The sequence below is a fragment of the Macrobrachium nipponense genome, chromosome 26, assembly GCF_015104395.2.
Source record: "Macrobrachium nipponense isolate FS-2020 chromosome 26, ASM1510439v2, whole genome shotgun sequence".
NCBI lineage: Eukaryota > Metazoa > Arthropoda > Malacostraca > Decapoda > Palaemonidae > Macrobrachium > Macrobrachium nipponense.
Genome location: NC_087215.1, coordinates 41,625,997 through 41,650,996, shown reverse-complemented (window position 1 = coordinate 41,650,996; position 25,000 = coordinate 41,625,997). Strand labels below are relative to the sequence as shown.

The 25,000-nt window shown below is 37.2% G+C and overlaps 1 protein-coding gene across 1 annotated transcript in view; it reads right to left on the bottom strand.

Annotated features, from left to right (window-relative positions):
• Positions 1 to 25,000, bottom strand: part of LOC135200226 (metabotropic glutamate receptor 3-like) — a 37,010-nt gene that overhangs the window by 9,345 nt on the left and 2,665 nt on the right. Inside the window, 11 exon segments of the mRNA XM_064228664.1 lie at positions 2,911 to 3,033; positions 3,222 to 3,412; positions 3,694 to 3,851; positions 4,534 to 4,655; positions 5,387 to 5,577; positions 6,753 to 6,901; positions 7,597 to 7,733; positions 7,913 to 7,990; positions 7,993 to 8,049; positions 8,052 to 8,070; positions 10,813 to 11,019. Coding sequence (XP_064084734.1) covers positions 2,911 to 3,033; positions 3,222 to 3,412; positions 3,694 to 3,851; positions 4,534 to 4,655; positions 5,387 to 5,577; positions 6,753 to 6,901; positions 7,597 to 7,733; positions 7,913 to 7,990; positions 7,993 to 8,049; positions 8,052 to 8,070; positions 10,813 to 11,019 — 1,432 coding nt within the window.

Sequence of the window (25,000 nt, the reverse complement as noted above, 5' to 3'; positions counted from 1 at the left end):
GTCTTCACGACCCTTTACCGGAGGTACGACTGATCAGAGCAGAGCAAAAACATAGTACAAGTAGGCTTATTATACAAACTGACATATCAAGATTAGCATAATGTCCAATTCACTTTAAAAAAACGAAAAAACGCCCGAGGGCTAGATTAGAGATTTTACAGGCAGCCACTCACTCGTGGTCACTGGTAATTTAGTCAGAAAACAATACATTTTGAAAAACAAGGAGTCATATACGACCTGACCCTACAGATTTATAAAATCCCGAAAGTTGGGTTAAGGATTTAGGAGCGGTGCCTGGTTAAGGCAATTTTATTCGAAAAACAATACATTTTCTATTAGGAACATAGAATGTGTAAGTCCTAGAGTTATTAATTAATGATATATTGCCAATATGTTCGTTGTGACCTTTTTGGAATGAAGAGAACAGAGCCAAAGTAACGACCCGAGAAAAGCTGATAAATGATTTCTGTGGTGGCGTGATATGAAAACTGCATAGAAAGACGGGTCAACGTTTGTCCTGTAGTTATGTCAGTTCATGGGTTTTTTTCAAAGTGCCTTTGGGAAACTGGCTGCGACCAATAACATGGGGCGTTAACGAAATGTGCATTCGTATGTGCGTGTGCGCCTCTTCCTTTGATAATGTATCACCAGCCAAGTCTATGGGGAGACTTGCATAGAGATCCGAGGGAGGAAGGCAAAGCTACGATGGCGGTGCCTAAGTGTTTATTTATCAGTGAGTGAAATATTCTGGCTGCATGGGTGAGTTGAATTACTTTAGCCAAAGGGGTGGCTCTGTTTGGAATATCTTGTAAAGATTTTCCATTTTATTAACGATTCTGGCGAGGAACTATGTGTTCTGGCAAAGGGGGACCCAAGAGTCCTAGGGGGACAGGGAGTCCCAGATGGGAGAATAAACAATTGGTGTGACAAATTACGTTTAAGACATTTTAATGTTGGGGGTTTAACTGAGTTAAGTTAGTCAGTAAGACTTGGATCATTATCTTTCCGTTGTTAAATAAATGTATTTTTTGTAATGCAACTCTCTCATTTGATTACCTGTTGGAATGGAGAGAAAGAGAGAGAGAGAGGGATCGCTTAGAGAGAGAGAGAGAAGAGAGAGAAAGAAAAGTTGCGAGCTGTTGGTCGCTTGGAGAGAGAGAGAAGGAGAGAGAGAGATTGTGTGTCAGTTTGCCTGACGCTCGAGTTACACGTTTACTAAATAAATAACGAGATTAATATCCGTTAATAGATTTGGTTTGGCAGTGGGTAACAGGCGGTATAAGAGGCTTTTTTTTTTTTTTTTTAGGCCTGGGTACGATAATGAAGAGATAGGTGACCAGGGTTATAATTAATGATATATTGCCAATATGTTCGTTGTACAAAAATGTTCAAACAATTAATGAGAAAAGAACATAGAATATAAATATAGCGAGCATGAGAGAGAGAGAGAGAGAGAGAGAGAGAGAGAGGAGAGAGAGAGTAATAACTAAAAAACATGTGGGACTAATTAATTAGTAGTTAATTCATTTATTTTAAGGTTCTTCATAAAAAATTTTGCAAATATATGGGTCCAAATGGTACAATCCCAGACTAATAAAAGCAACCTAAATCTTAGTCTGGGATTGTACCATTTGGACCCATATATTTGTAAAATGTTCATGAAGAACCTTAAAATAAATGAATTAACTACTAATTAATTAGTCCCACATGTTTTTAGTTATTATATTCTCTCTCTCTCTCTCTCTCTCTCTCTCTCATGCTTGCTATATTTATATCCTATGTTCGTTTCTCACTCATTGTTTGAACATTTTTGTAAATTTCATGTTACTAATACAAAACGTATTGTTTTTCGAATAAAATTGCCTTGACCAGGCACTGCTCTTAAATCCTTAATCCAATTTTCGGGATTTTACTAAATCTGTAGGGTCAGGTCGTATCTGCCTCCTTGTTTTTCAAAATGTATTGTTTTCAGACTAAATTACCTGTGACCACTTGTGGATGGTTGCCTTTAAAATCTCTTATCTAGCCCACAGGCTTTTTTCGTTTCTTTAAAATTGGACCTTATGCTAACATGTAATCTCAGTTTGTATACTAAGCCTACTTGTACATTGTTTTTGCTCTGTTCTGATCAGTCGTGCCTTAAGTAAAGGGTCGCGAAGACTGAAAGATCTCGGCATTTCTCGTCTTCATATTTCATCTGTGGCGTTACCTTTATATATATAATATATATATATATATATATATATATATATATATATATATATATATATATATGTATATATATATATATGATATATATATATATATATATATATATATATATATATATATATATATATATATATATATGTGTGTCAAAATACTCAAGTTCTCACTCTCAACAAAATTAACTTTTGACCTAAATCTTTGGTTCAGTACTTACTTAAGGGAAATTTCTTTATGAATGGTTAAGAAATACATCTGGTGACTAACCATTTCAAAAACAATTACTTTAAACTAATGCATACATACTGTTCCAAAATATACGTAACTCCTGTATTCACACCTATTTACATGTAACTACCTAACGTATAAATGTTTAATATGTACTCATACAGATATCATGAGATATATATATAATATAGTATAATAATATATATATATATATATATATATTATATATATATATATGATGTATGTATGTATGTATGTATTACATATCATCGAAACTAGAATAGTCAAGTTTAGATTGATTTACATAGCTTTCAGGTTCAATTCGCTAAGGGAAGGCCTCTACGCTATCAAATGATATCGTTTTCCTAAGTAACTTTAACAACGTCTGTCATCCTGCATGACAAATGAAGACCAATTTGCCGCCAGTAGTGGCACAGGCTAAGCAGATAACGCAAAAGATGAGACGTATGTACTTACGAGAGTAATTTCCTACAGGTACCCAAGAGTAGTTGAAGTTCGTAACCCTTTGGTAGTTCTGAACGGTGTAACGTGGGAGCCCTGCTCCGTTTTCCAGAAATCGGAAGGCTTTACCCGTGACGTCTTAAGAGAGGAAGACAAAGTAACCGGAGGTAAATTTGATGAAAAGGTATTTAATCTTGAGCAACGTAATTTTGACGCCATCTCAAATTTAGCTTGAGAGGGTAAAAATAATTTTGATGCAGAAACTATTACAAATTTTAAACATGAATCCTTTAAAACAAATGTTATTGAAGAATGTTGAAACTTACCTGTAAAATTAACTTTGAGAAGCTGTTCAAAGAGATCGTCTCCGTGAATATGTCCATCATGCCCCATTTTATTGCAAAGCCCCTCTTGGCCATTGCAGTTCATTAGCCATAAGTTGTGTAGCGCATGCGCGAAGGCGTAGACGGCGTCCCTTACAAAATGTAGCCACTGCATTTGGCGGTATGGCTTCTTCCTTTTGAAAAGAGAGAGATATTCAGATGCAAGACATGTCAGAGGAGCTGAGAATGTTTTTCCTTTCTTTTTCTCTTCCTTTGCATTGTCGTCATATTCACATCTGGGCTTTTCATTTTGACAGATGTTGATGTAATTTTCCATGGAGTTTGTAATGATAAATGCTCTAGTTGCGATTGGTGCTCTCCGAAATTTGCGTATGCAGCTCATTGCAACATAGATAGGTAAATTTTTCTAAAAATGATCATCAAAACTAAAAGTTCTAAAACACAGTGATCTTACCTTTGCTGGTTGCGGTTGTTGCTCTTCCAGTATTCGGTGAACCAAGGATTCCGAGCGTTGTTCTCAGGCCTCAGGGACTGGAAGTACTCATCAAATCCAGGTAGAGGTCGTGCTAAGGGCTCAACAGTGATGGCGCCCTCTAGAACACTTTCCGTTTCCTAAACAAAAAAGAAAAGAAAAGCAAAAAGTTACAGGGCCTCAAGGTTTCCCCTCTAATACTTAGAGTGGAGAGGAAATCGATTTTGTTCTTCAATCAGAAAAAGAGGCTGAACAACCCACGTCTTCTTAAATGATGCGGTGTTGACTATCTTGAACTTATGGTACCCGAACACAGACTCAATTGATAATGGAAATTATATATAAACTTATACCGAGATTTATGAATATTTTTCTCTCAAAAGTGCATTGCAAATTCATCCGAGGCTCAAACTTCATCTGTCATCACAGTTCAGATTGAAAATAATAAGAAAAGGTGATAACAACAACGACTATAATAAATTAAAACAGCTATTGAGTGTCAAATATTGCACCTTCACGGAAAATCTTATTCATTCATTTTTCCCAAGAGTCCAGTTGTCATTTTTGCATGCAGACCTGCAATGATTTAAATACGGCACTGTAAAGTTAAAAGGCTCTGAATGCAAACGTATAACAAGGTAAAAGATCAAGTTAAAATACATTAGCTAAGTAGACATATTAATCCGAAATATTTCCCAGTTATTGAGAACATATGTTATGGAAAGCATTGTCTGACATTCAGAACCTCCTTCAACTTTTTTTTTCTTATTATTATTATTAACTCCAGGGACATATTTATCCGAGAAATATCGAAGCTCTTACCTCGGGAGTGCTTGAGCTCCATCCATCCGATCCCACCCACATAAACTTGGAGTGCAGACCAGCCAGCTCAACGGTTCTCATCAGGTTCGAAAAGATTTGGCGGTTGGCGAAAACGACAACCACTGTCAGGGAGAAATTGCGATTTTTTTTTAAATGCTGCAGGTTAACAACAACAAGTAAATATCTGAACTGATTAAATGAATTGTTGGTGGATCAATGAACTGATAAGAGAATTCTACCCGATGTCTGAAGCAGCGCTACTTGAGTGCAATGCCTTTTGACATTGTTGAGCGTCAGGTTCTTAAGGATCTTTGAGCAGCGCTGATAATCAAGCATGATAAATGCAATTGATGTATGCGGCCATCTTTTAATCATGCAAACTTTTTTTCGCTCAAATTACATGACGGGTGTTCTTACAACACAAAACTATGTAGGGTTTAAGCTACATTCTTTTTGAAATTATAGACACAGCCATGGTGTAGCAAAAATAGGCCGAAAGTTGCAATACGACTGTTTTTATATGAGCAGCTGCCACACATTGATAATTATGCTAATCAACAAATTAATAGATAACAACACTTACTAGTATTTTGTTTACACGAAGCCATAGGAAACAAGATCTATAGTCTCTAGAGACCTTGATAGGAAAAGTTTAAAAAGAAACGATAGAGTGCCAAGTACTTTCTTGCAATTAACACAGCATCTGGACACAAAGACTTTGTACCCAAAAGATTGTGCCACTTCCATGAAAATACTTGGCATTCACGGAAATTGTCGATCAAGAATTCCGCGCAACATGTCAAGGACAAGAAATTCAGCAGAATTGGGATCGATAACCCAAATGCCTACTCACCTGTGGCTTCGCTGGTGAGGTCCTCTACGACTCTCCGGTAGTGATGGTCAGTGTCGTCTCTGGAGATCTTGTGCGGAGGGGAGGCGAAGCACACATCAAACTCTGCTGCTTTGGTCATCAGTTGGCGATGCCCATCTTCTCCGTAGTCATCTCCGCTGTAAACTAGGCTGGCGTATGACCACCCGAAATTCCTATGGATATGAGAGTTATCGTAAAGAAAAGCTTTAAAAATGATAAAAGCTGGGATTTCGTTCAATTCAAGCCCAAGGTAATATTATTTATTCATTTCATTTTACATAATAATGTCAATTCAAGTCTACACAAGTAGTGCTAAAATTTCATTGCAAAAACATTTGGAGGTCATGATTTCAAATACAAGTTGAATAAAACGCAATGAATCAGTATTGAATAGTATTTATATCTATATCTTAGGGACCTATAGGATTTTTAAAAAAATACCTTAAGAAAATTTAGTGAAGAAATAATTAAGGTATCTAATATCATAATGATGTCGCATTTGAATCTAATAGCAATGCATCTTGGTAAAACAATGAAATTTAGATGTTCGTTGTTTTATTCTATGAAACTGGTCATATTAGCACGGTCTCTTTGTAGAAGGGGGTCGCTCCTTATCTAAATATCAAAAGCATATGAATGACGAGGAGCATTAGATGTCTTGTTCAGGAAAGATATGGACTTCTTAAACATTCAGCTTTCATTTCATTTTTTCTTGTTTAGGGAAAAGCAAGGTTAACGGGTGGAAGAAAAACAAGAACCGAAGAGAATCATAAGGTGAACCGTTTTACTTTGTCTCCGAAGAACAAGAAGACGGGCAATGACATTTTCTTTTAGAATATTCCCCGTCTCACCGTCACGGGAAAAAGGCAGTAGGTCTAAAATACGATAAATCATCGTTTTATTTCCAAATTTTCTCTCTCTCTCTCTCTCTCTCTCTCTCTCTCTCTCTCTCTCTCTCTCTCCTCTCTCTCTCTCTCTCTTTGTATATATATATATATATATATATATATATATATATATATATATATATAGTACGTATATATATATATATATATATATATACGTATATATATATATATATATATATATATATATATATATATATATATAAAACTTTGGAGGTTTTACGATTTCCTTCTTGTAAAAGTTATGCATTTTTTAATAGATCATTTATTCAATTTATAATTTCATTCTCGTCCCTTCTTGCCGTCAACACAAACATAGAAATCCAAGCATCATACAGAGATTAAATTCTTTATCAATAGGTAGTACCAGCTCTACACCAAGAAATTTCCACAGCCATGTCAAAACTTCATTTGAAGATTCCCTGTATTTCACGCAACCTCACCTTAAAATCTTGAGTATAGCTTCAGCTTGGTTCGAATCCGACGGGACGGTCCTCAGAAAATATGGGTATCTCTCCTTATTGCTGAGTGATGCCGAAGTGCTCAGGTAGCTGATCTGCGGCATCTCGATCACTCGGAGAACGCTGGCCATCTGGGGGAGGGAGGGGAGGGGTCATAATCTTTTATACTCTGGATAAAAAAAAAAATCTTGATGACTACGCAGCAAGTATACTTCTGAACCTTTCTCAGAAGTACACAATACGGCAAAAAAAAAGAAAAGAAAAAAAAATGAAGAAGGCCAGAGAACAGTGAATAAATTTAAAACTGAGCGAGCTGAGTGAGCTGAACAAAGACTAGACACCAGAGGTGCGCAGAAGACGTTTAGGAAAAGTGTTCGATGTCAAGGAACTGCCTCGTACAGATCATAATTCACTTCGGTAATGTTATCTTTCGTACTTTAAGTTGCGATTTCTACCAACAATCTTTCTTTCTATCTCTCTCTTTTAGTCTTGGGATGCTGTAAATGAATAATCTCTTCCTCTTTTTTCTCCTCATCTGTTAAGGGATCTGACTTCTAGTGATAATGCTGTCGTATGAACAGTTTCTAGGTTGTCTCTTCAGTGTTAATATTTCCTATAGTGTATGTCTTCATCACTCAATACAGACGATGCAAAAGAAAAAACAAGCAAACAAACAAACAAAAAACAACAAATACATCATTTGAATAAACGTCTTACTGTAACATTGAAAAAGAAACTGCATCCACTGATACAAATGCATGCACATTAGCCTTCCACAATACTTATGTATAAAGGTATGAAGATGTGCGTAGCTACTGGCACTTACCTGAACGGAAATCGAAGACTGTTGAGCACCAATGACTCCCACCACTTTATCGAACTCTCCGCCTCTAAATAACGGAATGCTGCCATCTCCGCACATGAACTCGGAAGTGTGGTACTGGTTCTGTCCAGCTAAGAACCCTGTGAATCGGAGATGCAATGCAGTTTAATATCTGAGTAAATCTACATATACAAAAATGATGTTCGAATAAAGGATCCATCGATATTGAATTGTATGTAACTTGAATACCTAAAAGGCACATTTCGGATGTCTCTGATATTTTGTGAATTAACTGTTCTTTGCTGGTCAACCATCTCACCTTTGATGAAACCAAGGGTCTGGTCTAAAGCTAAACTGGGCGAATTACAGGAGTCCATGATGAGGGCTCCGAGCTTTATCCAGGGAGGAAGTCTGCATTAGAGTTGATTTCATCCAACGTATATAACATTGCCTCCAGGGCTGAATACCATCCTCCGCCTGCAAAATGAGATGAAGATATTAAGAAGAAAGATTTACTGAACAAAAGGCACGCACTGTCTATATCTGATAAATAAGTGGTCGATACTGTATGCATAAGAAGTGCTTTCTTGCAGGCGCGAACGTCTCTCCTGTAGGTCTTGGCAGCAAGTGTTCTAGAGGTGTAGCCCTTGGTTGTCCGACCAGCTAAAATGAGCATCATAGTACCAGTTCAGCACTTGGATGGGTGACTGCCAAAAGACGTGAGATGTAGTTGGCATCTAGGAAACTTAGAAACTTGTGGGGCAAAGGCACATAGTGTTACTAACATGGAGTGGCGATCTCCATGCAATGCGTGTGACCTCGGGTGGCCATACTGAAACTCCCTTAGCATAACAGTAAGTGCCACTAAAAGGATTTCAATCTATTTTCTGGAATAATAATTATTATAAGAATACGTTACTTCAATACAGCTAAGTTTATCATTTCTGTACAACATATTTCGAAAGATTATATTCTTAGGTTTATTGTAGTTGTAGTAGAGTTTTGATTTGTTTCTGTATTTATTTCAAATAATTAGAAAGCGTCTTGTAAACAAACCAACGACAAACAAGGCTAGCAAAGCAATTTCTTTCTATTGTAAGGCTTTGGAACGATACCGGCATGAGAAAGTAATTTTGACGTATTTGGAATGCAATTGTTCTTAAAAGAAGGGTAAAACAATGAAAATACCTGTGGAATCAATGAGCACAGATCTCTCTTTTGCCTGACTAAGATTCTTTTCCTTGTTGTCACCATCCTCATTGGTTGTTTTACCTTTGGCATGCTGGTTCGATAACTTTTATCATACAGAGATTGTTTTTGTATATTCGAAAATAATTTGTACTTGAAAAAGTTCAAACTGATATAGCACCTAACCTAATTAATAGTTTGAGGGCATAGGTCTACTCTAAGCTACCAGATTAAATTTCTTGCTTCTATCACCAATCTGTGAGATATAATTATCGTTTGATGAAAACACAAGTTGAACTCGGATTGTTACACACGTAAGAAATGTAGCTATTTTCACTATTTTGAATCGAATAATAGCATTTGTTTTCTACGTTTTATTAAAGTTGTCCAGACATACTCTCACCGAGTGTGACGTTGTGGTGTCAGGAATTTCGTTAACAAAGCACGTTTGGTGATATGCATTTTCCTAAACAACTTTTCACTGTTTCTGCATGCCTACAGCTGAAAAATTGATGGCATTGACAGTATCCTACAGGACTACATAGTACAGATAATTCTTAATGATTGACAAAATACAGCAAGTGTCCTTTGACCTTTTGCATTAAAGTAACATGTTTAAAAGACAAGACTTATGGACACAATTATGGTAACACCTATAGGCCTACATACCACTAAGTATTTTTAAGACGAGCAAGAGTTTTCTTGCTCTGTATATGTTGCATATAAAATATCAATGATGTTCTGATATCAAAATTTAAATTGTCACTGTATTTATGTCACAATAATAGGCTGAAAACAAGACACGTTAACAGAGATCACGTCTAACGAGACACAAAAGTATGGCTAAATAAATTTAAGTATGCTTTGTTTACCTGTGAAATCCTATTACATTATTCTCTTGAAAAATTCCTTTGCGCTGTCTTTACTGAGATAATGGAACGAAATAATATATATATATATCCTATTATCCATATAGTATATATATATATATATATGATATATATATATAGATATAGATATATATATAATATGTAGTTGTTATAGCACTCTGCAATAAGATTGAGGTATATCATGTCATGAAAGAGCTGTAAGTCAGCCCAGGCTTTAGTTTCAAATCCTAATGATGAAACCATTTCTGTGGGTGCTACAGTTAACAGTTAAAAAAAAAATCGGCGATGTGGGACCACCTTGACGTGGTGAGGGGGCTCTTGAACCCCAAGAATTAGTTCCCGGGTTAGAGTCCAAGAGTCTCATATATTATTATGCATTTATTTGGAGTAATATTGTGGAATTTTCCAATTTTTGTAAAATTTATTGGACCTGACAAATAGGAAAAGATATCATAGCTGGGAATTGGTTTATATCCGAAGCTAAATCGTGGGAACTGTGGTGAGACCATCAGCTGCCCGATAATGTTCGGACCTGTGAGTTATCAGGCGGAACTATTCAGCAGGGCTGGACCACGGATTCCAGGGGGTTTTGGTTCTGGGTATAGGACTCTCGGCATTCTATCCGGTTTGCCCATAATGTGATTGGGGTGGTGATAATATCATTCTTGTAATACTCTCACTCCTATTAAGCGGGTCTGGCTTACACTTGTGCCACTCTAATCATGTTGTGCCATCCCCTTTGGGGTAGGGTAGGGACGCGGACATTTGGGATGAACTTTATTGATAGTGAAACATTTTGTTTTTAGTAACTATGATGAGGTTCTAAAGTCCCCAAAGACTTGGACGTCAAGATAAACAAGAGGGAAAGCAGATTGCAAAAGTAAGAACTCCTAAACCTTCCATGTGGCTGGTAGCTTCAGCCAAGGAGGAAAATTATAACTACTACAAATTTTGCAGTTTCTTCAGAAAAAAGTGGGAGGAATAAAGAGCAGTGATTTTTATTGGTTTGGGAAGAGCACCATTCTTATTCATGCCAAATCCACAGCCCAAACATATATGCTGACCTTGCTGGATATTAAAAGTAATGAAATGATTACGATGATCAAGCCCCATTTAAGCTTTAGTTATGTAGAAAAATTACCTGTAATTCACTACACACATCTTCTCCACTGACGCTTTTGCTATTGTGGATGGGGAAGAGCGCCCCGATCAGTACTGTCGCATCTTCAGGGTATACCAAGGTCACATTCAAGGTCGCCCTGTTGCTTGTGCGAATCCTCTGGGAAGAGACATATTGCGCTTCTCCTGCGATGAAGATGAGGTACAGAAGAGCAGTAGGCAGCATCATCTGGAAGACATAGATAATAATAATAATAATAATAATAATAATAATAATAATAATAATAATAATAATAATGATAATAATAAATGATAATTAAAGTGTGAATGGTTAATTTTCCATCCATTACACAAAGTCTCCATTAAACGTGAAAGTACCAAATACTTGAGTAACTTTGTTATTCGAAAAGGAAATGGCCTCCAAGCGTTGGCAAGAGTCTCTTAAGTCAACAGTTATTTTTCCTTGATTTTGGAGGGTATCTTTAGCGCCTCCGTCTTTCCTATGCTTTGTAGTTGGTCGAAGCATTAGGATACAAAGCACCAAAGAATCTAAGGGAAATGAATAATGGCGCCATTTTCAAGAGAACAAAACAGGGCTATATGATTTTCGAAATATTGCGGAGTATGCGACGTTCAAATAGGAGCGGATGGAACCTGCTCTGCTTGTTGAAAGTATGCACACCATTGATTCTGGTACTGTTAAGCCTAAGGAACATACTACTTACGTTTTGCGATTTTCCTTCGTTGATATGGTAATGTAATATTCCTTATTAATGAATGATATGACTACATATGGGAAGGGAAATATTTCAATTATGGATGAAGTCCGCTTTCTAGAAATGCCGTTATTTAAGGGTGCATAAAATGAACCAAATATAAGGAGAAAGATAAAAAAGAACTCTCCTGCGCACCCACTCGTCTTGGCGTCATCGAAAAATTCACTTTTTTTCATTCATTATTGGGCTTTCGAAAAATAACAAAAGAAGCCATAAGATCCACCGTTCTCCGCTTTCCCTTCTTCCTTCTTCTTTCTCTTTATAACAACGTTTCGGACAACTGTCCATCTCCAGGTCATGTAACAGATATGAAATATATTTATACTAAAAAAAACACACAATATTATAAAATCAGCACACTAAAAAGGATGGAAAAAATTAATTTAGTTGAAAATACTTTCCTGCTAAAGTTAATTTTCTTTATAACTTTTAATTTGTTTATTATATATCATTTTATGTTTTGGGTCTGAATGTATTTCTTAACTGTTACAAGACTTGAAGATGGACAGTTTTCCGAAACGTTGCTATAAAGAGAAAGAAGAAGGTAGAAGGAAAACTGAGAATGGTGGATCTTATGGCTTCTTTTGTTGTTTTTCGAAAATAACAAGGAAGAAGCGAATGTTGCGATTTGTTTTGGCACCGCGGTGATCAGACAATGAAATTGACATGTTGCAAGTTTGGTTGAAGATAACTTTTTGTCTCACATTGGTTCTGATTATTACAACTATTGCGTTGAGTCCATTTTTTGTTTCATTTTCCCAGACTAATTACTTACGAAGTATCCTTTTTTTCATCCCTATGTAGCAAATTGCATCTTTACAAGAAATCTAAAATTTTTAGTGCCACATCTATAAAGCAGGAGGCACAACAAACAGACGAGGGTACCAAACATGACAAAGAGTACCGGCGCTGATAACGACTCCTTCTGACGTGCACGCTGTCTTTGTTGAAGAGCTGAGAATGAGTCATTTGAGGTTGGGAAAGTTTCCTCACTTCAGACGCCGTTCTTAAAAGAGGCTTGTCAAAGGTTGTAGGTCACTTGATACCGGAAATTTTGCATTGTACAAATAAACGTGAGATCACTGAGCAGGGTCGACATACTGTGGCAAAATTTGGGTGGGCCCCAGGCCTGTGGACAGGAAAGATTCTAAGGATTGTGGAGTAATTACAAGTATTTTTATACCATACAGAGAAATGACATACAAAGTATAAATACAGATATGTTCTAGTTTCCCAATTATGACAAAAACAGAATTACAACGTCGTTGAAGTTTTCTGTACACTTCCACAAATTACAGTTGCGCACCGAACATGCTGCTGATACACGCGTCAACAATTTTAAATATTTTTGCTGAATTTCAGATGAGAAATCATAAATCAATAATTCATAAGCATGCAAAGAATACTATCATCTCCTAAAGTCTAAAGAAGCATTGATCAAGAATCTGTGCACTGCCTTCTGAAATCTTGCGACTGTAGTTTTTCAGCTTGAACTGCTGAGACCATAAAGTCACTCAGGCGAGTCTGAATCATTGTGCTCTTCAAAGAGCTCTTAACAAACTTGAGGGAAGAGAGTGACCTCTCACTTGAACGCGACGACACTGTTAAGGTTAGCATCAACAACATTTAGATAGAGCTCCAACATTTTATTTTCCACCACGTGCAGGTAGATTTTATGGATGCCTTGAGATGAGCTTAATTCATCTGATGATGAGGATGCATTGCAAAATAACCTGTATTTCAAAACAATTTCTTCATCCAGATCCTTTGGGTAAAATGAACTCAGTTTCTCGACATTGTCAATTTTTGTGATGGATGGATTCTGCAGGCTGCCAGTTGAGGTGAGAAGAGACACTAAATCAGAATGGAACCTGCTTCTCAGAGCAGATGAAAATAGATCAGCCACTTCATAAAAGAAATTTTTCTTGATTTTTTATTTGCTATCCAGTATTGTTTCCTTCTGTGTATTCTCATCCATAATCCTTGATGTTTTCCTGCATCTGAATAGATGCAGCAGCAATGTTAGGAGTTTTACTTTGCAGATTCTTTGATGATGATATGTGAGACGGCTTCAAACGATAAGTCAGTGCTATTAAAGTCAAGCAAAATTCAAAATCAATTGCTCTAAAGAGAGATACTGCTGCTTCACACCATGTCTGAGTGTCATAACTTGAAGTCTGCATGGTTGTATTCAAGGTTTTTGCAACTCCAGTAATATTTCAATTGTCAGAACGAGTTCACCACCGTGGCGTGGAAAGTGAATGCAAAGTTGTGCTGTCCGTTCCAAAATAGTTTGATTCTTCCTCCCTCTCAGCTTCTGAAATGATCTGGTCATGTATGACTTTGAAGGCTGCATGTCGTTTTGTAGAGCTCTCAATAAAAGCATGGAGACTTTGCACCACGTCAAAAAAGTTTTGAATGGGTGCGTTTTTTAAAACGTGTCAACCATGACAAGATTCTGGCGATGTGCATAACAGTGCACAAAATATGCTGAATCACAGATCTCCCTCACTCGAGCTTGAACTCCTGAATAGCATCCAGTCATAGTGGAACACCCGAATGGAAAGGACTGCGGTTCTTCTTAAACCTAAGGTTAAAAGTGACAGCGAAAGTGGTTTGTCGTTTCCCAAGTACGTATATTGCCTTACATCAGAATTTTTTTTTCTTTTTTGGGGGGGGCGGCGGGCTGGGGTTTGGTAGCCGGCACCATGGGCATGGTCCCCCCTATCACCGAGGCATGTGGTAATAACCTGGGAGATTTATTAGTTCAAGTAACATTATAGTATATAAACTCTTAGGTAATACTCGGAACAACGTCGGTCATGGTACTAGGTAAGGCTTACTTTAGTAATACGTACTTTATAACTGGTTACCACCGATGAACTTGCCATGAGAATAATCCATTGATGAGCGCAAAATTCTAAATGGAAATCTGCAGACGATGAGCTGATTGATTTCAGACAATGATGAAATAAAATATGACAACAATTAAATTATATAAAATTGATCAATATATGCAAATAAATAGTACGGGAAAAATGATGAGATATAATAATTAAATTCCTCTCCTCCTCTTTCTACCACTTCTGCTACTATTACTACTACTACAACAACAACTACTACTACTAAACTAACTACTAATGCACTCCTACCATCCTACCTACCTACTTACCATACCTACCTCCTACTACTACTACCACTACTACTACTACTACCACTACCACTACTACAGTCTTTCAAGCTAACTACTGGGAAGTTTACTCTCAAATAAAAGAACTGTACTTTAGAAGGCTTAAACATCTATTAGCATCAAAGATAAGTGCGAGATTATCAGTTTTATGAGCGCCCATATTTTAAAAATACACAAGCACAACCTTTACAGTGCACAGAGATATTACTTTCACTGTTAATATCTCAAGGAAGCAAACGGGGTCTATCCGGTTCATTCTCACTTGATTGCCAATATCAATTCTGCAGAAAGTCCCTGTCAAAATGGCTCAGTAAACAAAAGACACAATCATCGTTTTAAAAAAAAAATGTCTCAGAATAAAAAAAAAAGACATTTCAGGATTTTTAGAGTTGGACACAAGAAAATTAAAAGATGCTGCGAGCCAAGCCAGACGGTCATTCTAGGCAACATGGTCCCGGATTGCTCGGGATTTTCACAGTGTTAAGATCGAAGAAGTTGACTTTAAATGTTAATGGTTTTTACTAATTTAAAATGAAGCAATTTTTTTATCTTATTAAATATGCAGAATGGATTGAAAATGCTGTGGCCACTGAGGTGTAAGTGTTAACTCATATAATTAAGACTATATTGATTAACGAGTCAAGACGTTTCATCCACTGCACGATTTACTGCACGCTAGAAAATTATTTGAGGTTCCTTTTTTTTATTTGCAACAAATGCACCCCATCTTCCTCTACGGCATTTTTAATGAAGACGGAGTTTATGTGTTGGAAATAAAAAATAGAACTTGGAAAAAAGGCATAGATGAAAACGGAGTTTGTGTAAAAAAAGGAAAAAAAAAGAACTTGGAGTCAGACCTAATGACAAGAAGGAATAGAATAACTTATAAGAAATGATTATATGAAAGAAAGATGCTCCTGAGCCTTTGTTTAGTCATTGATTGAAATTTTACTTTGTTTTCAACAACGGCATCGTTGACTTGTTAGGCCGTCGTCGGGGATTTCATGCTGGCCAGTCTTCATCGTCCACAAATTTAATTTCAGTAGGAAACTTCCAACTCTTGAAGTAGTATGGAATACTCACCCATCTGTGCACCAGTCAGCATCTGCATTTTTTAAATCGCCCCCATGTCATACTGTCCAGTTCCGGAAGTCTTTTTGTTTTTTATACTACATTCCTGGTGCGCATTAGGATGCTGATATTTATGGATAAGCTGCAAAAACTCCTTGAAGTGCCATACTGCAGCCTCTTATCTAACGTATGTTATTCACGGATTACACACACATATACAATTTATGCATACATACGTACACACACACACACACACACACACACACACACACATATATATATATATATATATATATATATATATATATATATATATATATACATATATATATAGATATTAGAATATATATATATATATTATTATATATAATTCATTAGTTATATTTTATAACTAATGAATTATATATATATATGTATATATATATATATATATATATATATATATAATATTATATATTTATATATATATGTTTTGTTTTCAATTATTAGTTATATTTTATTTTTCCGCGTGTAAGACTTCTTGCCTCGGAAAGACTTCTCGGTATATGAATAGCCTTTGTTGCCTGATCGACGTGAACACGTATTCATAATGAATGATGAAGTAAGTAGCAACAAAAGAAAAGTAACCTTACGTTATAGTATCATGTTATAATTCTGTGCAGAAATAAGGTATCACACTCAAATCATGGAGGCAAGGTTACAACTTCCTGAGGTATACTATGCATGTTTGTCGTGTATACCTTGAACATTGACCTCCTGAAGTAATAGCTGGCCAGTAACTGACCTCTTTCATTTCATTTATATAAATCCTCTGTGTATATATATCCTAAGTATGCATGCCCATTTGACGCAGACCTCTTTAATATCAAAGCGTATAGTCATTGTTCTTTGAAAAAAAAAAATCATGCTTATTATTCAGTAATCTGCATGATCTCTTTTGTTGGATTGGAAATAATGAACGGAAACAGGTTACTGGATTAAAGAAAAAACAGTAGTAACGCAGCCAGTCTACAAGAGCTATCAAATGTCAAAAAAAAAAAAAAATTCCTTCAGAGTTAATCTATAGAAGTAGTGACTTGGAAATTTAGGTAACGGTCATCTTAATGAAAACACGCCAAAATTAGAATAGGCCAAAAAAATAAATTAATTAATAAGGAATAGATAGATAAATACAAAGAAAATAAACAAGAAATAAATTTATTGAAGTTTCTTCGGCGCAATCGAGTTTTCTGTACAGTGTGTAATCAAGGCCACCGAAAATAGATCTATCTTTCGCGGCCCAAGAAATTTTAACCTTTATCTACAATCCGGTGATGGCCTGTCCTATATCGTTGCCTGACATAAAATAGAAATAAAAAAAAATCTACTGTGGCTAGAGGGCTGCAATTTGGTATGTTTGATGATTTGAGGGTGGATGACCAACATACCAATTTGCAACCCTCTATCCTCGGTAGCTTTTAAGATCTGACGGCAAACAGAAAAAGCGCGGACGGGCAGACAAAACCATCTCGATTGATTTCCTTTACAGAAAACTAAAAAGCGAGAATATGCACAAGTCTGTTTTTCTTTTATTTGTCTGAGTTCGTCTTCGGTAATGTAAGTGAGAAGAGGCCAGTGGTGTGCCTTGTTAGGAGACCTGAAGCTGCTCTCTTTGTGTTGGCGGTACAATGGGCATCCTGGTGACACTCGCGGCCTCGTCATGACTTAGTCAGTTTTTGGTTAGTGCAGACAGAATAGCGTCATTTAACCTCCCCTCATCTTCTGTCTTTGTTTCTTTTAAGATTTCAAGATCGGTTAATGAGTTGCCAATGTCCCTGAGAAGAGAATATAGAGTTAATTCACGACAAAACTCCGTCAAAGATTATAGTTGTAAGAATTCTGACAAACTGGGGTCATCATCTCATTAGAGGTAATAGTCTCGTGCAATTGAGGAGTCATAATTAAGAAGAAGTCCCCGATATAATATATGACAAATAGCCTCTGAAGACAATATTCAGAAATCATTGCTCTCAACTTCAAGCCACAGAAATTTGAATCTTACGAAATAAAAAGCAAAGTAAAACTTGAATCGGAAATAGGAAGAAGGGAGCGGGTGATATTATTTGACGAGCCAAATGTTGATATTTCTGTCAATCTTTCTGCTGCAATGACTCTTTCGGCCCAACATGTTATTGACGAGCAAGGAGGGAGGGATTCGAGCAGCAAGAAGGCGAGGTGACGAGTTCTAGGTGAGGGCCTACGACGTGTGGGATGTTTACAATTTGCCCCGCGAAATTAGATGTCTGTAATTTTCGCCTGAAGATCGATAACTCCGAGTGAGGAATTCGATGGCGAGCGTCGTTTTTCATTTTCTTCTTCCGATCTCTCTCTCGCAACATTTATGATACACTGTCTTGCCAAGTAAAAATGCAAGGAAAGAACTGAGCTTTTAAAAGAGTCGTTCCATCTCCTGATAAGCACAGAAGAAAATATTTCAGTAGAGTAACAGTATTGGATATTTAGAAGGTTTGTGAAGGCGAGTATAAAGTTTGAGCAACGCGTGACAGCGGATGCCTTTCAGACCTTCCCCTGTCCTGCAGGACCTCAGGTTTCTGACACTTCTGGAGGCAGTTTCTAACGAAATTTTAAGACGACAACGGTCAAGGATGTCCCGGCGAAAAACAGAAATATGAGAAAAAGGGGAAGACAAAATAATGGTAAGGGGATTTAAACCTCTAATTGATTTATCAGTAATGAAATGACATTATATTTATGTCTGTAAAGATTCTCAACATTCTGATAGTATGGTGAAAATCCTAATATAGTACTTCATGTGGTTATACAAATTTTATTACAAAAGCCTCTCTCTCTCTCTCTCTCCTGTTATAAGATTCATTCAGCATCAGGTAATAAACTACGATAGCCTCCTTTCCCAAAGTCTCCCAAATTCCCATTGAAAAATTAACGAAAATGGAACGAAGAGTTTAAAAAAATGAAATTGACCTATTACGAGGCTTCTTTTACTAACATGACATCTGCACTGAAACTGCAGTGTAAGTGGCTTATCTAAATAGACGGGAATTAGATTTTAATGATAATAATAATAATAATAATAATAATAATAATAATAATAATAATAATAATAATAATAATAATAATAATAATAATAATAATAATAATAATAATAATAATAATAATAATATTGCTAGGACTTTTTGTGGACAAATGATTAACATCTAACAATGATCTACAGTGTATGTATGTATGTACGTCTACATACCAAAGTATCACTAATGTTCTGTGTATATTTACAAGTAGAATCACGCGTACTTCCATTGCAATCTAGACATACCCACGCACGCACACACACACTCCCTTCGCCTTTCCTCCGTCACATCCCATCATAGTGCATCCGGTAAGAAAGCTATCATGGCTCCCAGAGCGCTGCCGAACGACCTCCTTTTACAAAAGCCTTTGTCAAAATTTCCTTCTGTACCAGGATGAGTATTGTCGAAAGTTTTGCATCGCTATTCTCGGCACTGGTTTTTGCTTTTCATCTATCCCAAGGCCACATAAATAAGGAGGGTTGAAATCAGGACGGGCATCAGTCTGTAACACGTTCGCCAAAACAGTTGATGAAATGAGCCCTTCAGTGAGTACTGGGAACACTTTAAAAAGCCTCGTTAAAAACAACAACCCCGACAAGGAGTTAGGCTGGGAAGAAGAAAGAATTCAGATGAAATCCAGTGATCTGATCTAGATTTGCCAACAAAGTTCTCAACTACTGTTTTCAAGTCCAGGTTTCCGCCTAAGTTCTGTCCTAACGATATGACGCCTCCTACCCTTGCGAAAGCTATGGCAGCACTAACTCTGGCTTCTTAGTTGATTCCTTTTATTCGGTGAATCTGATGCTACTGTCCTACTACTCTGCCTAACTCCGGTCCTAGACCATAGGCAGCACGTCCCCGCAATCCCCACCAAGTATTCTCTTATCATAACGGCGTTGGTGAGGTTATTGCATCCTATAGGACTAGCAAGGCATTCGTCTGGTCCAAATGGTTTGAATGCAGGAGCCTCAGAGAATTTGACGGTTCATGAACTATAGAGACCGACTCTATAATTCATGAATCCTCCAGTAGCACAAAGATAAGCATTTGCCTGCCCATAATCTCTTGTGTGTGTGTGTGTGTGTATCTATATCTATATATATATATATATATATATATATATATAATATATATATGTGTGTGTGTGTGTGTGTGTGTGTGTGCCTTTTAAATGATTAAATACAATGGAGTGCAGAGCTGATGTCATCCGTTTCCGGTGAGTCTCAAGTATCTACTAATGAGCATTTGAAGGTGTCGAATAGACCATGGTTGTAAGGGAGATGGATATCAATACAAAAAAGTTCAATGAATCAGCTCATCTTGCAGAGTGATTTCATTTATTATACATAAGTCTCTCAAACCTAACGCGCGTTTTTGACGTGAATCATAATGATTTCGGTCTTGGATACCAAGATGTTAACAGGTGAATACATGTTTATGGATTACGCATTCATTAGCCCGCCTCGCTGTTTCTTTTTGAGCGAAAAAAGTCAGTAACTAGGAAGTTTTGCTCAGGAATTATAGATGCATCCAACAGTCTTGATGAATTGTCGTTACCGGAAGACAGTAGAACTTTCGATGCTTTGCCCAGTAGTACCAAGCATCGCAAAGGTGACACACTAAAATGCCAGAATACCGGATGTCAGAGCTCGTGCATTCCTGTGAAATGCACAAGATGAAAAAAGGTGAGTTTCCCCGCTGACGCAAAACATTCTTTGTGAATGAGCGTCGCTTGGTGAAGTGACCTTGTGACGTCGCAGCGGAAAGGGCCGGTGGGAGTGAATCACACTTCGGGATTTGTAGAGCTGGAACCTGCAGGTAGGGGAGGCTCCGGGAGCAACTCCGAGGTGTCGACGAGCGCTTTTCAATAATCTTTGCCATTACCTTTATCAGTATGCGAATATGGCCGCCACTACAATTAATGCTGATGCAGAGCTGAGTTTGTGCGCCTTCTCTGATAGGCCCTGATTATTCTGTTAGTTATTATTGCAGTCGATATTTCGTTCTAGCTATTTTTTTCGTTAATAGAACGACAAAAGTTCTGGACGCAGCACTTAACATATATTTTCTCTCTCTCTCTCTCTCTCTCTTCTCTCTCTCGCTCTCTCTCTCTCTCTCCTCTCTCTTCTCTCTCTCTCTCTCTCTCTCTCTCTCTCTCTCTCTATCTATATATGATATATATATATATTATATATATATATATATATATATATATATACACATACATACTATACATACATACATACATATATATATATACATACATACACACAAATCCTTAAATCCACGCTAGAAAGGTAAGTGAAACATGGACCTGGAAGTTGGAACAAATACTCTCGTAGTATATTCTACATTTCCAGGTGAACTTGAAAATTTTGAATATGTATACGAAGGTACTTGTGCCAAGTCCCTTGAGAATATCCTTGAATTTAAGGATATTCTCAAGTACGTGTTCCTTCGTGCTACATTGGATATACATGCATACATACATTCATATATATATATATATATATATATATATTATATATATATATATATATAGGCAAAAACCACAGAAAGAAAGTGAAAACGAAGGAATACTGTGAGGCCTTTCGACTCTATGTCCTTTACTTAACAGACTGACATATATATGAAGATCAGTTTGCAAATATAGATCGTATAAATGACAGATGGGGTTTATAAAGAATAACATATATCTGTCCCTGTTTTTCTTGTGTATTCAATTTCTTGATCCAAATATTAGGGACTGACAAAGCGCAATGCTCGTAAAAACAAGAACAAATTGATATTTTGATATCAAGATGGTGGCCTGGATAAAATAAACGTAAGTTGTTGGTTGGTTTCCTGCAGGTACTGAATTTACATTGAAATGATGCTTCATGTATTAAAACATCTAAGAAAGGGAGGCAATTGTCTTTTTCCAATTCAAAGTAAACTTGCCTCCCTTTCTTAGATGTTTTTATACATAGAGAACCATTTTCGTGATAGACACTATATTAAGTTTACGTCGATATAAAATATCATTTTGAATCTTGAGGCGATTTAAATATGTGCAGTACGTGCCTGTACTTGTGTAGGTCCTACTGGTTCTAATATCGTAGATAAAGACCTCGCCATAATCTAAAAGTCTCTGAAGTGAGCGAAGGATTTTCTGGCTAAGTAGAATGGATGAGAGAAAGAGGAGGAATCTCCATAATGCATCGTCCAAAGAAAGATGGAAGTCAAACAAGGTAATGCATTCTTGAGGTACTGAGCTTAGACCTTCTCTATAAAACATCATCACGCTTAACATACATTTCTAAATGTCAAAGCATAATATTAGCTCTTTGACTGCGTGACTCATATCGTATCCTGTAGACAGAAAACAGAATAAAAGACTGAAATGAACATTACAGAGTGTGCCCATGACGAATGTCTAAGGGTATCGGAGTCCTGATAGGGGGGTCTCTGGTTAAAATGGGAATCCAAAAATAGGGGCTGGGGGTGGTTGGGGCCGGTGGGGGTGTGGAGGAAGAATATTGGCCTCAGAAGGGCATCTACAACCGAAATATCCTTTAACCCCAGGAATTTACGGAGTGCCGTACAAGAAACTTGGTCTGAGTCTAAAAATAGACGTTGGTTTGCGTCACTGGATGGATTTACTTAAAGTGGGGCGCTAGAGCTCCAGTACTTTATTTAAATATCTTTTTTTAACACAAAAATCAAGAAAAAATAAAATTGTATAATAAAACCTGAGAATATTCTCATTTCTTGTATTATTATTATTATCATTATTGTTATTTGGAAGAACCTCCCTCAAGCAGACTTCATTGCATAGAACAGCAGTCTGGATGCCGTTGATTCAGTATTGCAATTTCTCGATCTGTCGAATGAGTGTCTTTGTAGCAGCAGGAAAATTATACAGCAGTTGTCCAAAGTCTATTTATTTTTTGTCGTTTCTGTAGAGGTTGCTACATTTTCCAAAAGATGAATGAAGCCAAATCTAATCTAATCTAAATTATTGGAATAGGAAAGATTGAACTTATCTGGGGGGCGGGGGAGGGGGGATGTTGTGGGGGGCGGGTCGGGGAAACAGGCTAGAATTAAAAGTGAAAAACTGAAGTTAGGAGGGAAAATAGAGGAGGCAGACCCCCTTGCTTTGTCTTTTAATGAAGAAGATGGAGGACAAAGGAGGTGAGGTCACGATATTTGTCTATGAGTGGTGACTTTTTTTTTTTTTTGTATGATAAAGATTCTTGATAGAAAAACAAAAGTTACCAGGGATAACATGAGGTGGCCCGTGGACAACCCAAAAACTAGCTTGGGCCAAGAACTTTTTTTTTTTTTATATGATAGCGAGAGGTGATTATGAAGTGATGTTGGTGGTTATGATTGCCAATTTAATTGGTTATCGTCGTATATCGGTTATCATGTTTATGAATTTACCATTAATGCGGATGGCGGACTCGTTATCCCTAGCCTGAATCGCCTAAGATCGGTGTTTTTGCACAATCTCCAGTGTCAGTTATTGCTGTTATCTTACACTGACGACGATTTTGATCTGGTGGTTCACTGAAGTCTAACTCCTGTAAATTGGATCTGGTTGAACTCCTATCTTAGGGAGCCATTTTCTGCCAAATCTTGAGGTTTCTCTTTCCCTCAATGGTAAGTTCCAAGCTCCTGTCCACGGTGCTGTCGTACATCGCTGCCAGCCTATGGATTCTACAACTGGTGCTTTCAATCCGTGCTCTTTCGTGCAGTTCCTTCATCGTGTTGAAATAAGATGGGGCTTCCTTGTCCACTCTCCTGATGTTTTTATTCTGCAGGACTTTCAGAGGCTAGGATTGCTGTGGGGTGCACAAGCTATGGTCTCACTAATGTTTTGTACAGCATTAGAGATTTCGTGGAAACAGCCATAAACCTTCTGATCCTTTTGGAAGTGGCCTCTGCTGTTCTCAAGCAGTTCAGCACGTGCTGTTTTAGGCCTGTCCTGGCGAACGTGACTCCCAGGACCTTGATGCTGTTTCTGAAAGATATTACCCTGTCGTCCGCAACTACATCTGTTGGTTTGACAGGATTGGAACTTCACTTCTCATACTCATTAACAACATCAGTACCGGGGTGGGGTGGTGTGAATAGTATAGAGTGAGAGTTCGATTATAATCGATTTAAACCCCAGAGTCCCTCGGAAGGAAGATAAGGTTTGGAAGGGGGTAAGTAGGTGGTGAAAGGAAGGTATAAGGGAGAGGAATAAAGAATGAGAAAGACCCATTTGTCTTTTGGTGGGCAGTTTAGTGGCAGTTATTTCTTTTGTTTTGTTGTGGTTTGAGCAAATGTTAAACTATTGTTATATAATTAGGCTGGGCGAAGTCACTCAAAAAGTGAAGGCTCCAATATTGGATTGTCCCCCTCCCTCCCGTCCACTACTGGGGGAGAGATAGGGAGGGAGGACTCAGACCACGGGGCTGTACAGTCATAATGTGCTTTTCGTTCGAAGAGTTAGTTTTTTCGGGCTTTCTTCCCGAATATGACCAGAAGAATTTGTCAAACGTTAGTTATTCCAGTAAGTACAGCGAGAGTCTAACTACATTGATAGTGCAAAGAAAAATTTTGACACCTGGGACGAGGTGCTGTACAATTTCAAAGCGAAGTTTTTTTTTATTTTTTAGTTTTATCTTTATCAAAACGTTCCAGGTGCAATTAGAGACGAAACTTAGTCCTAATTGATTGCACGTATTTTATTTATTGTGATACAATATATATATATATATATATATATATATATATATATATATATATATATATATATATGCACCCTTAAAATGAATAACTTAAAATTAACCTTAGTGAAGGAGACTTATTAAGGGTACAACTACTATGCCATATTTATACCCACAAGTGTACTTACAAAAAATTTGGCTGTATTTGATTGGTTGTAAAAAAATGAGGGTGCTCCTCCTACTGTCTGGGAGCGGAATGGATCTCCGATCCAGGAGAGTCTGGCTGACTGACGTAGGCACTGACTGGCTGGCGCCAGGTCCCGGGAGTTCAGGTCGTGGGGCGCTCTGTCTGAAGAAGTTGGCGGCTGAATAATCACACGGGCGAGCT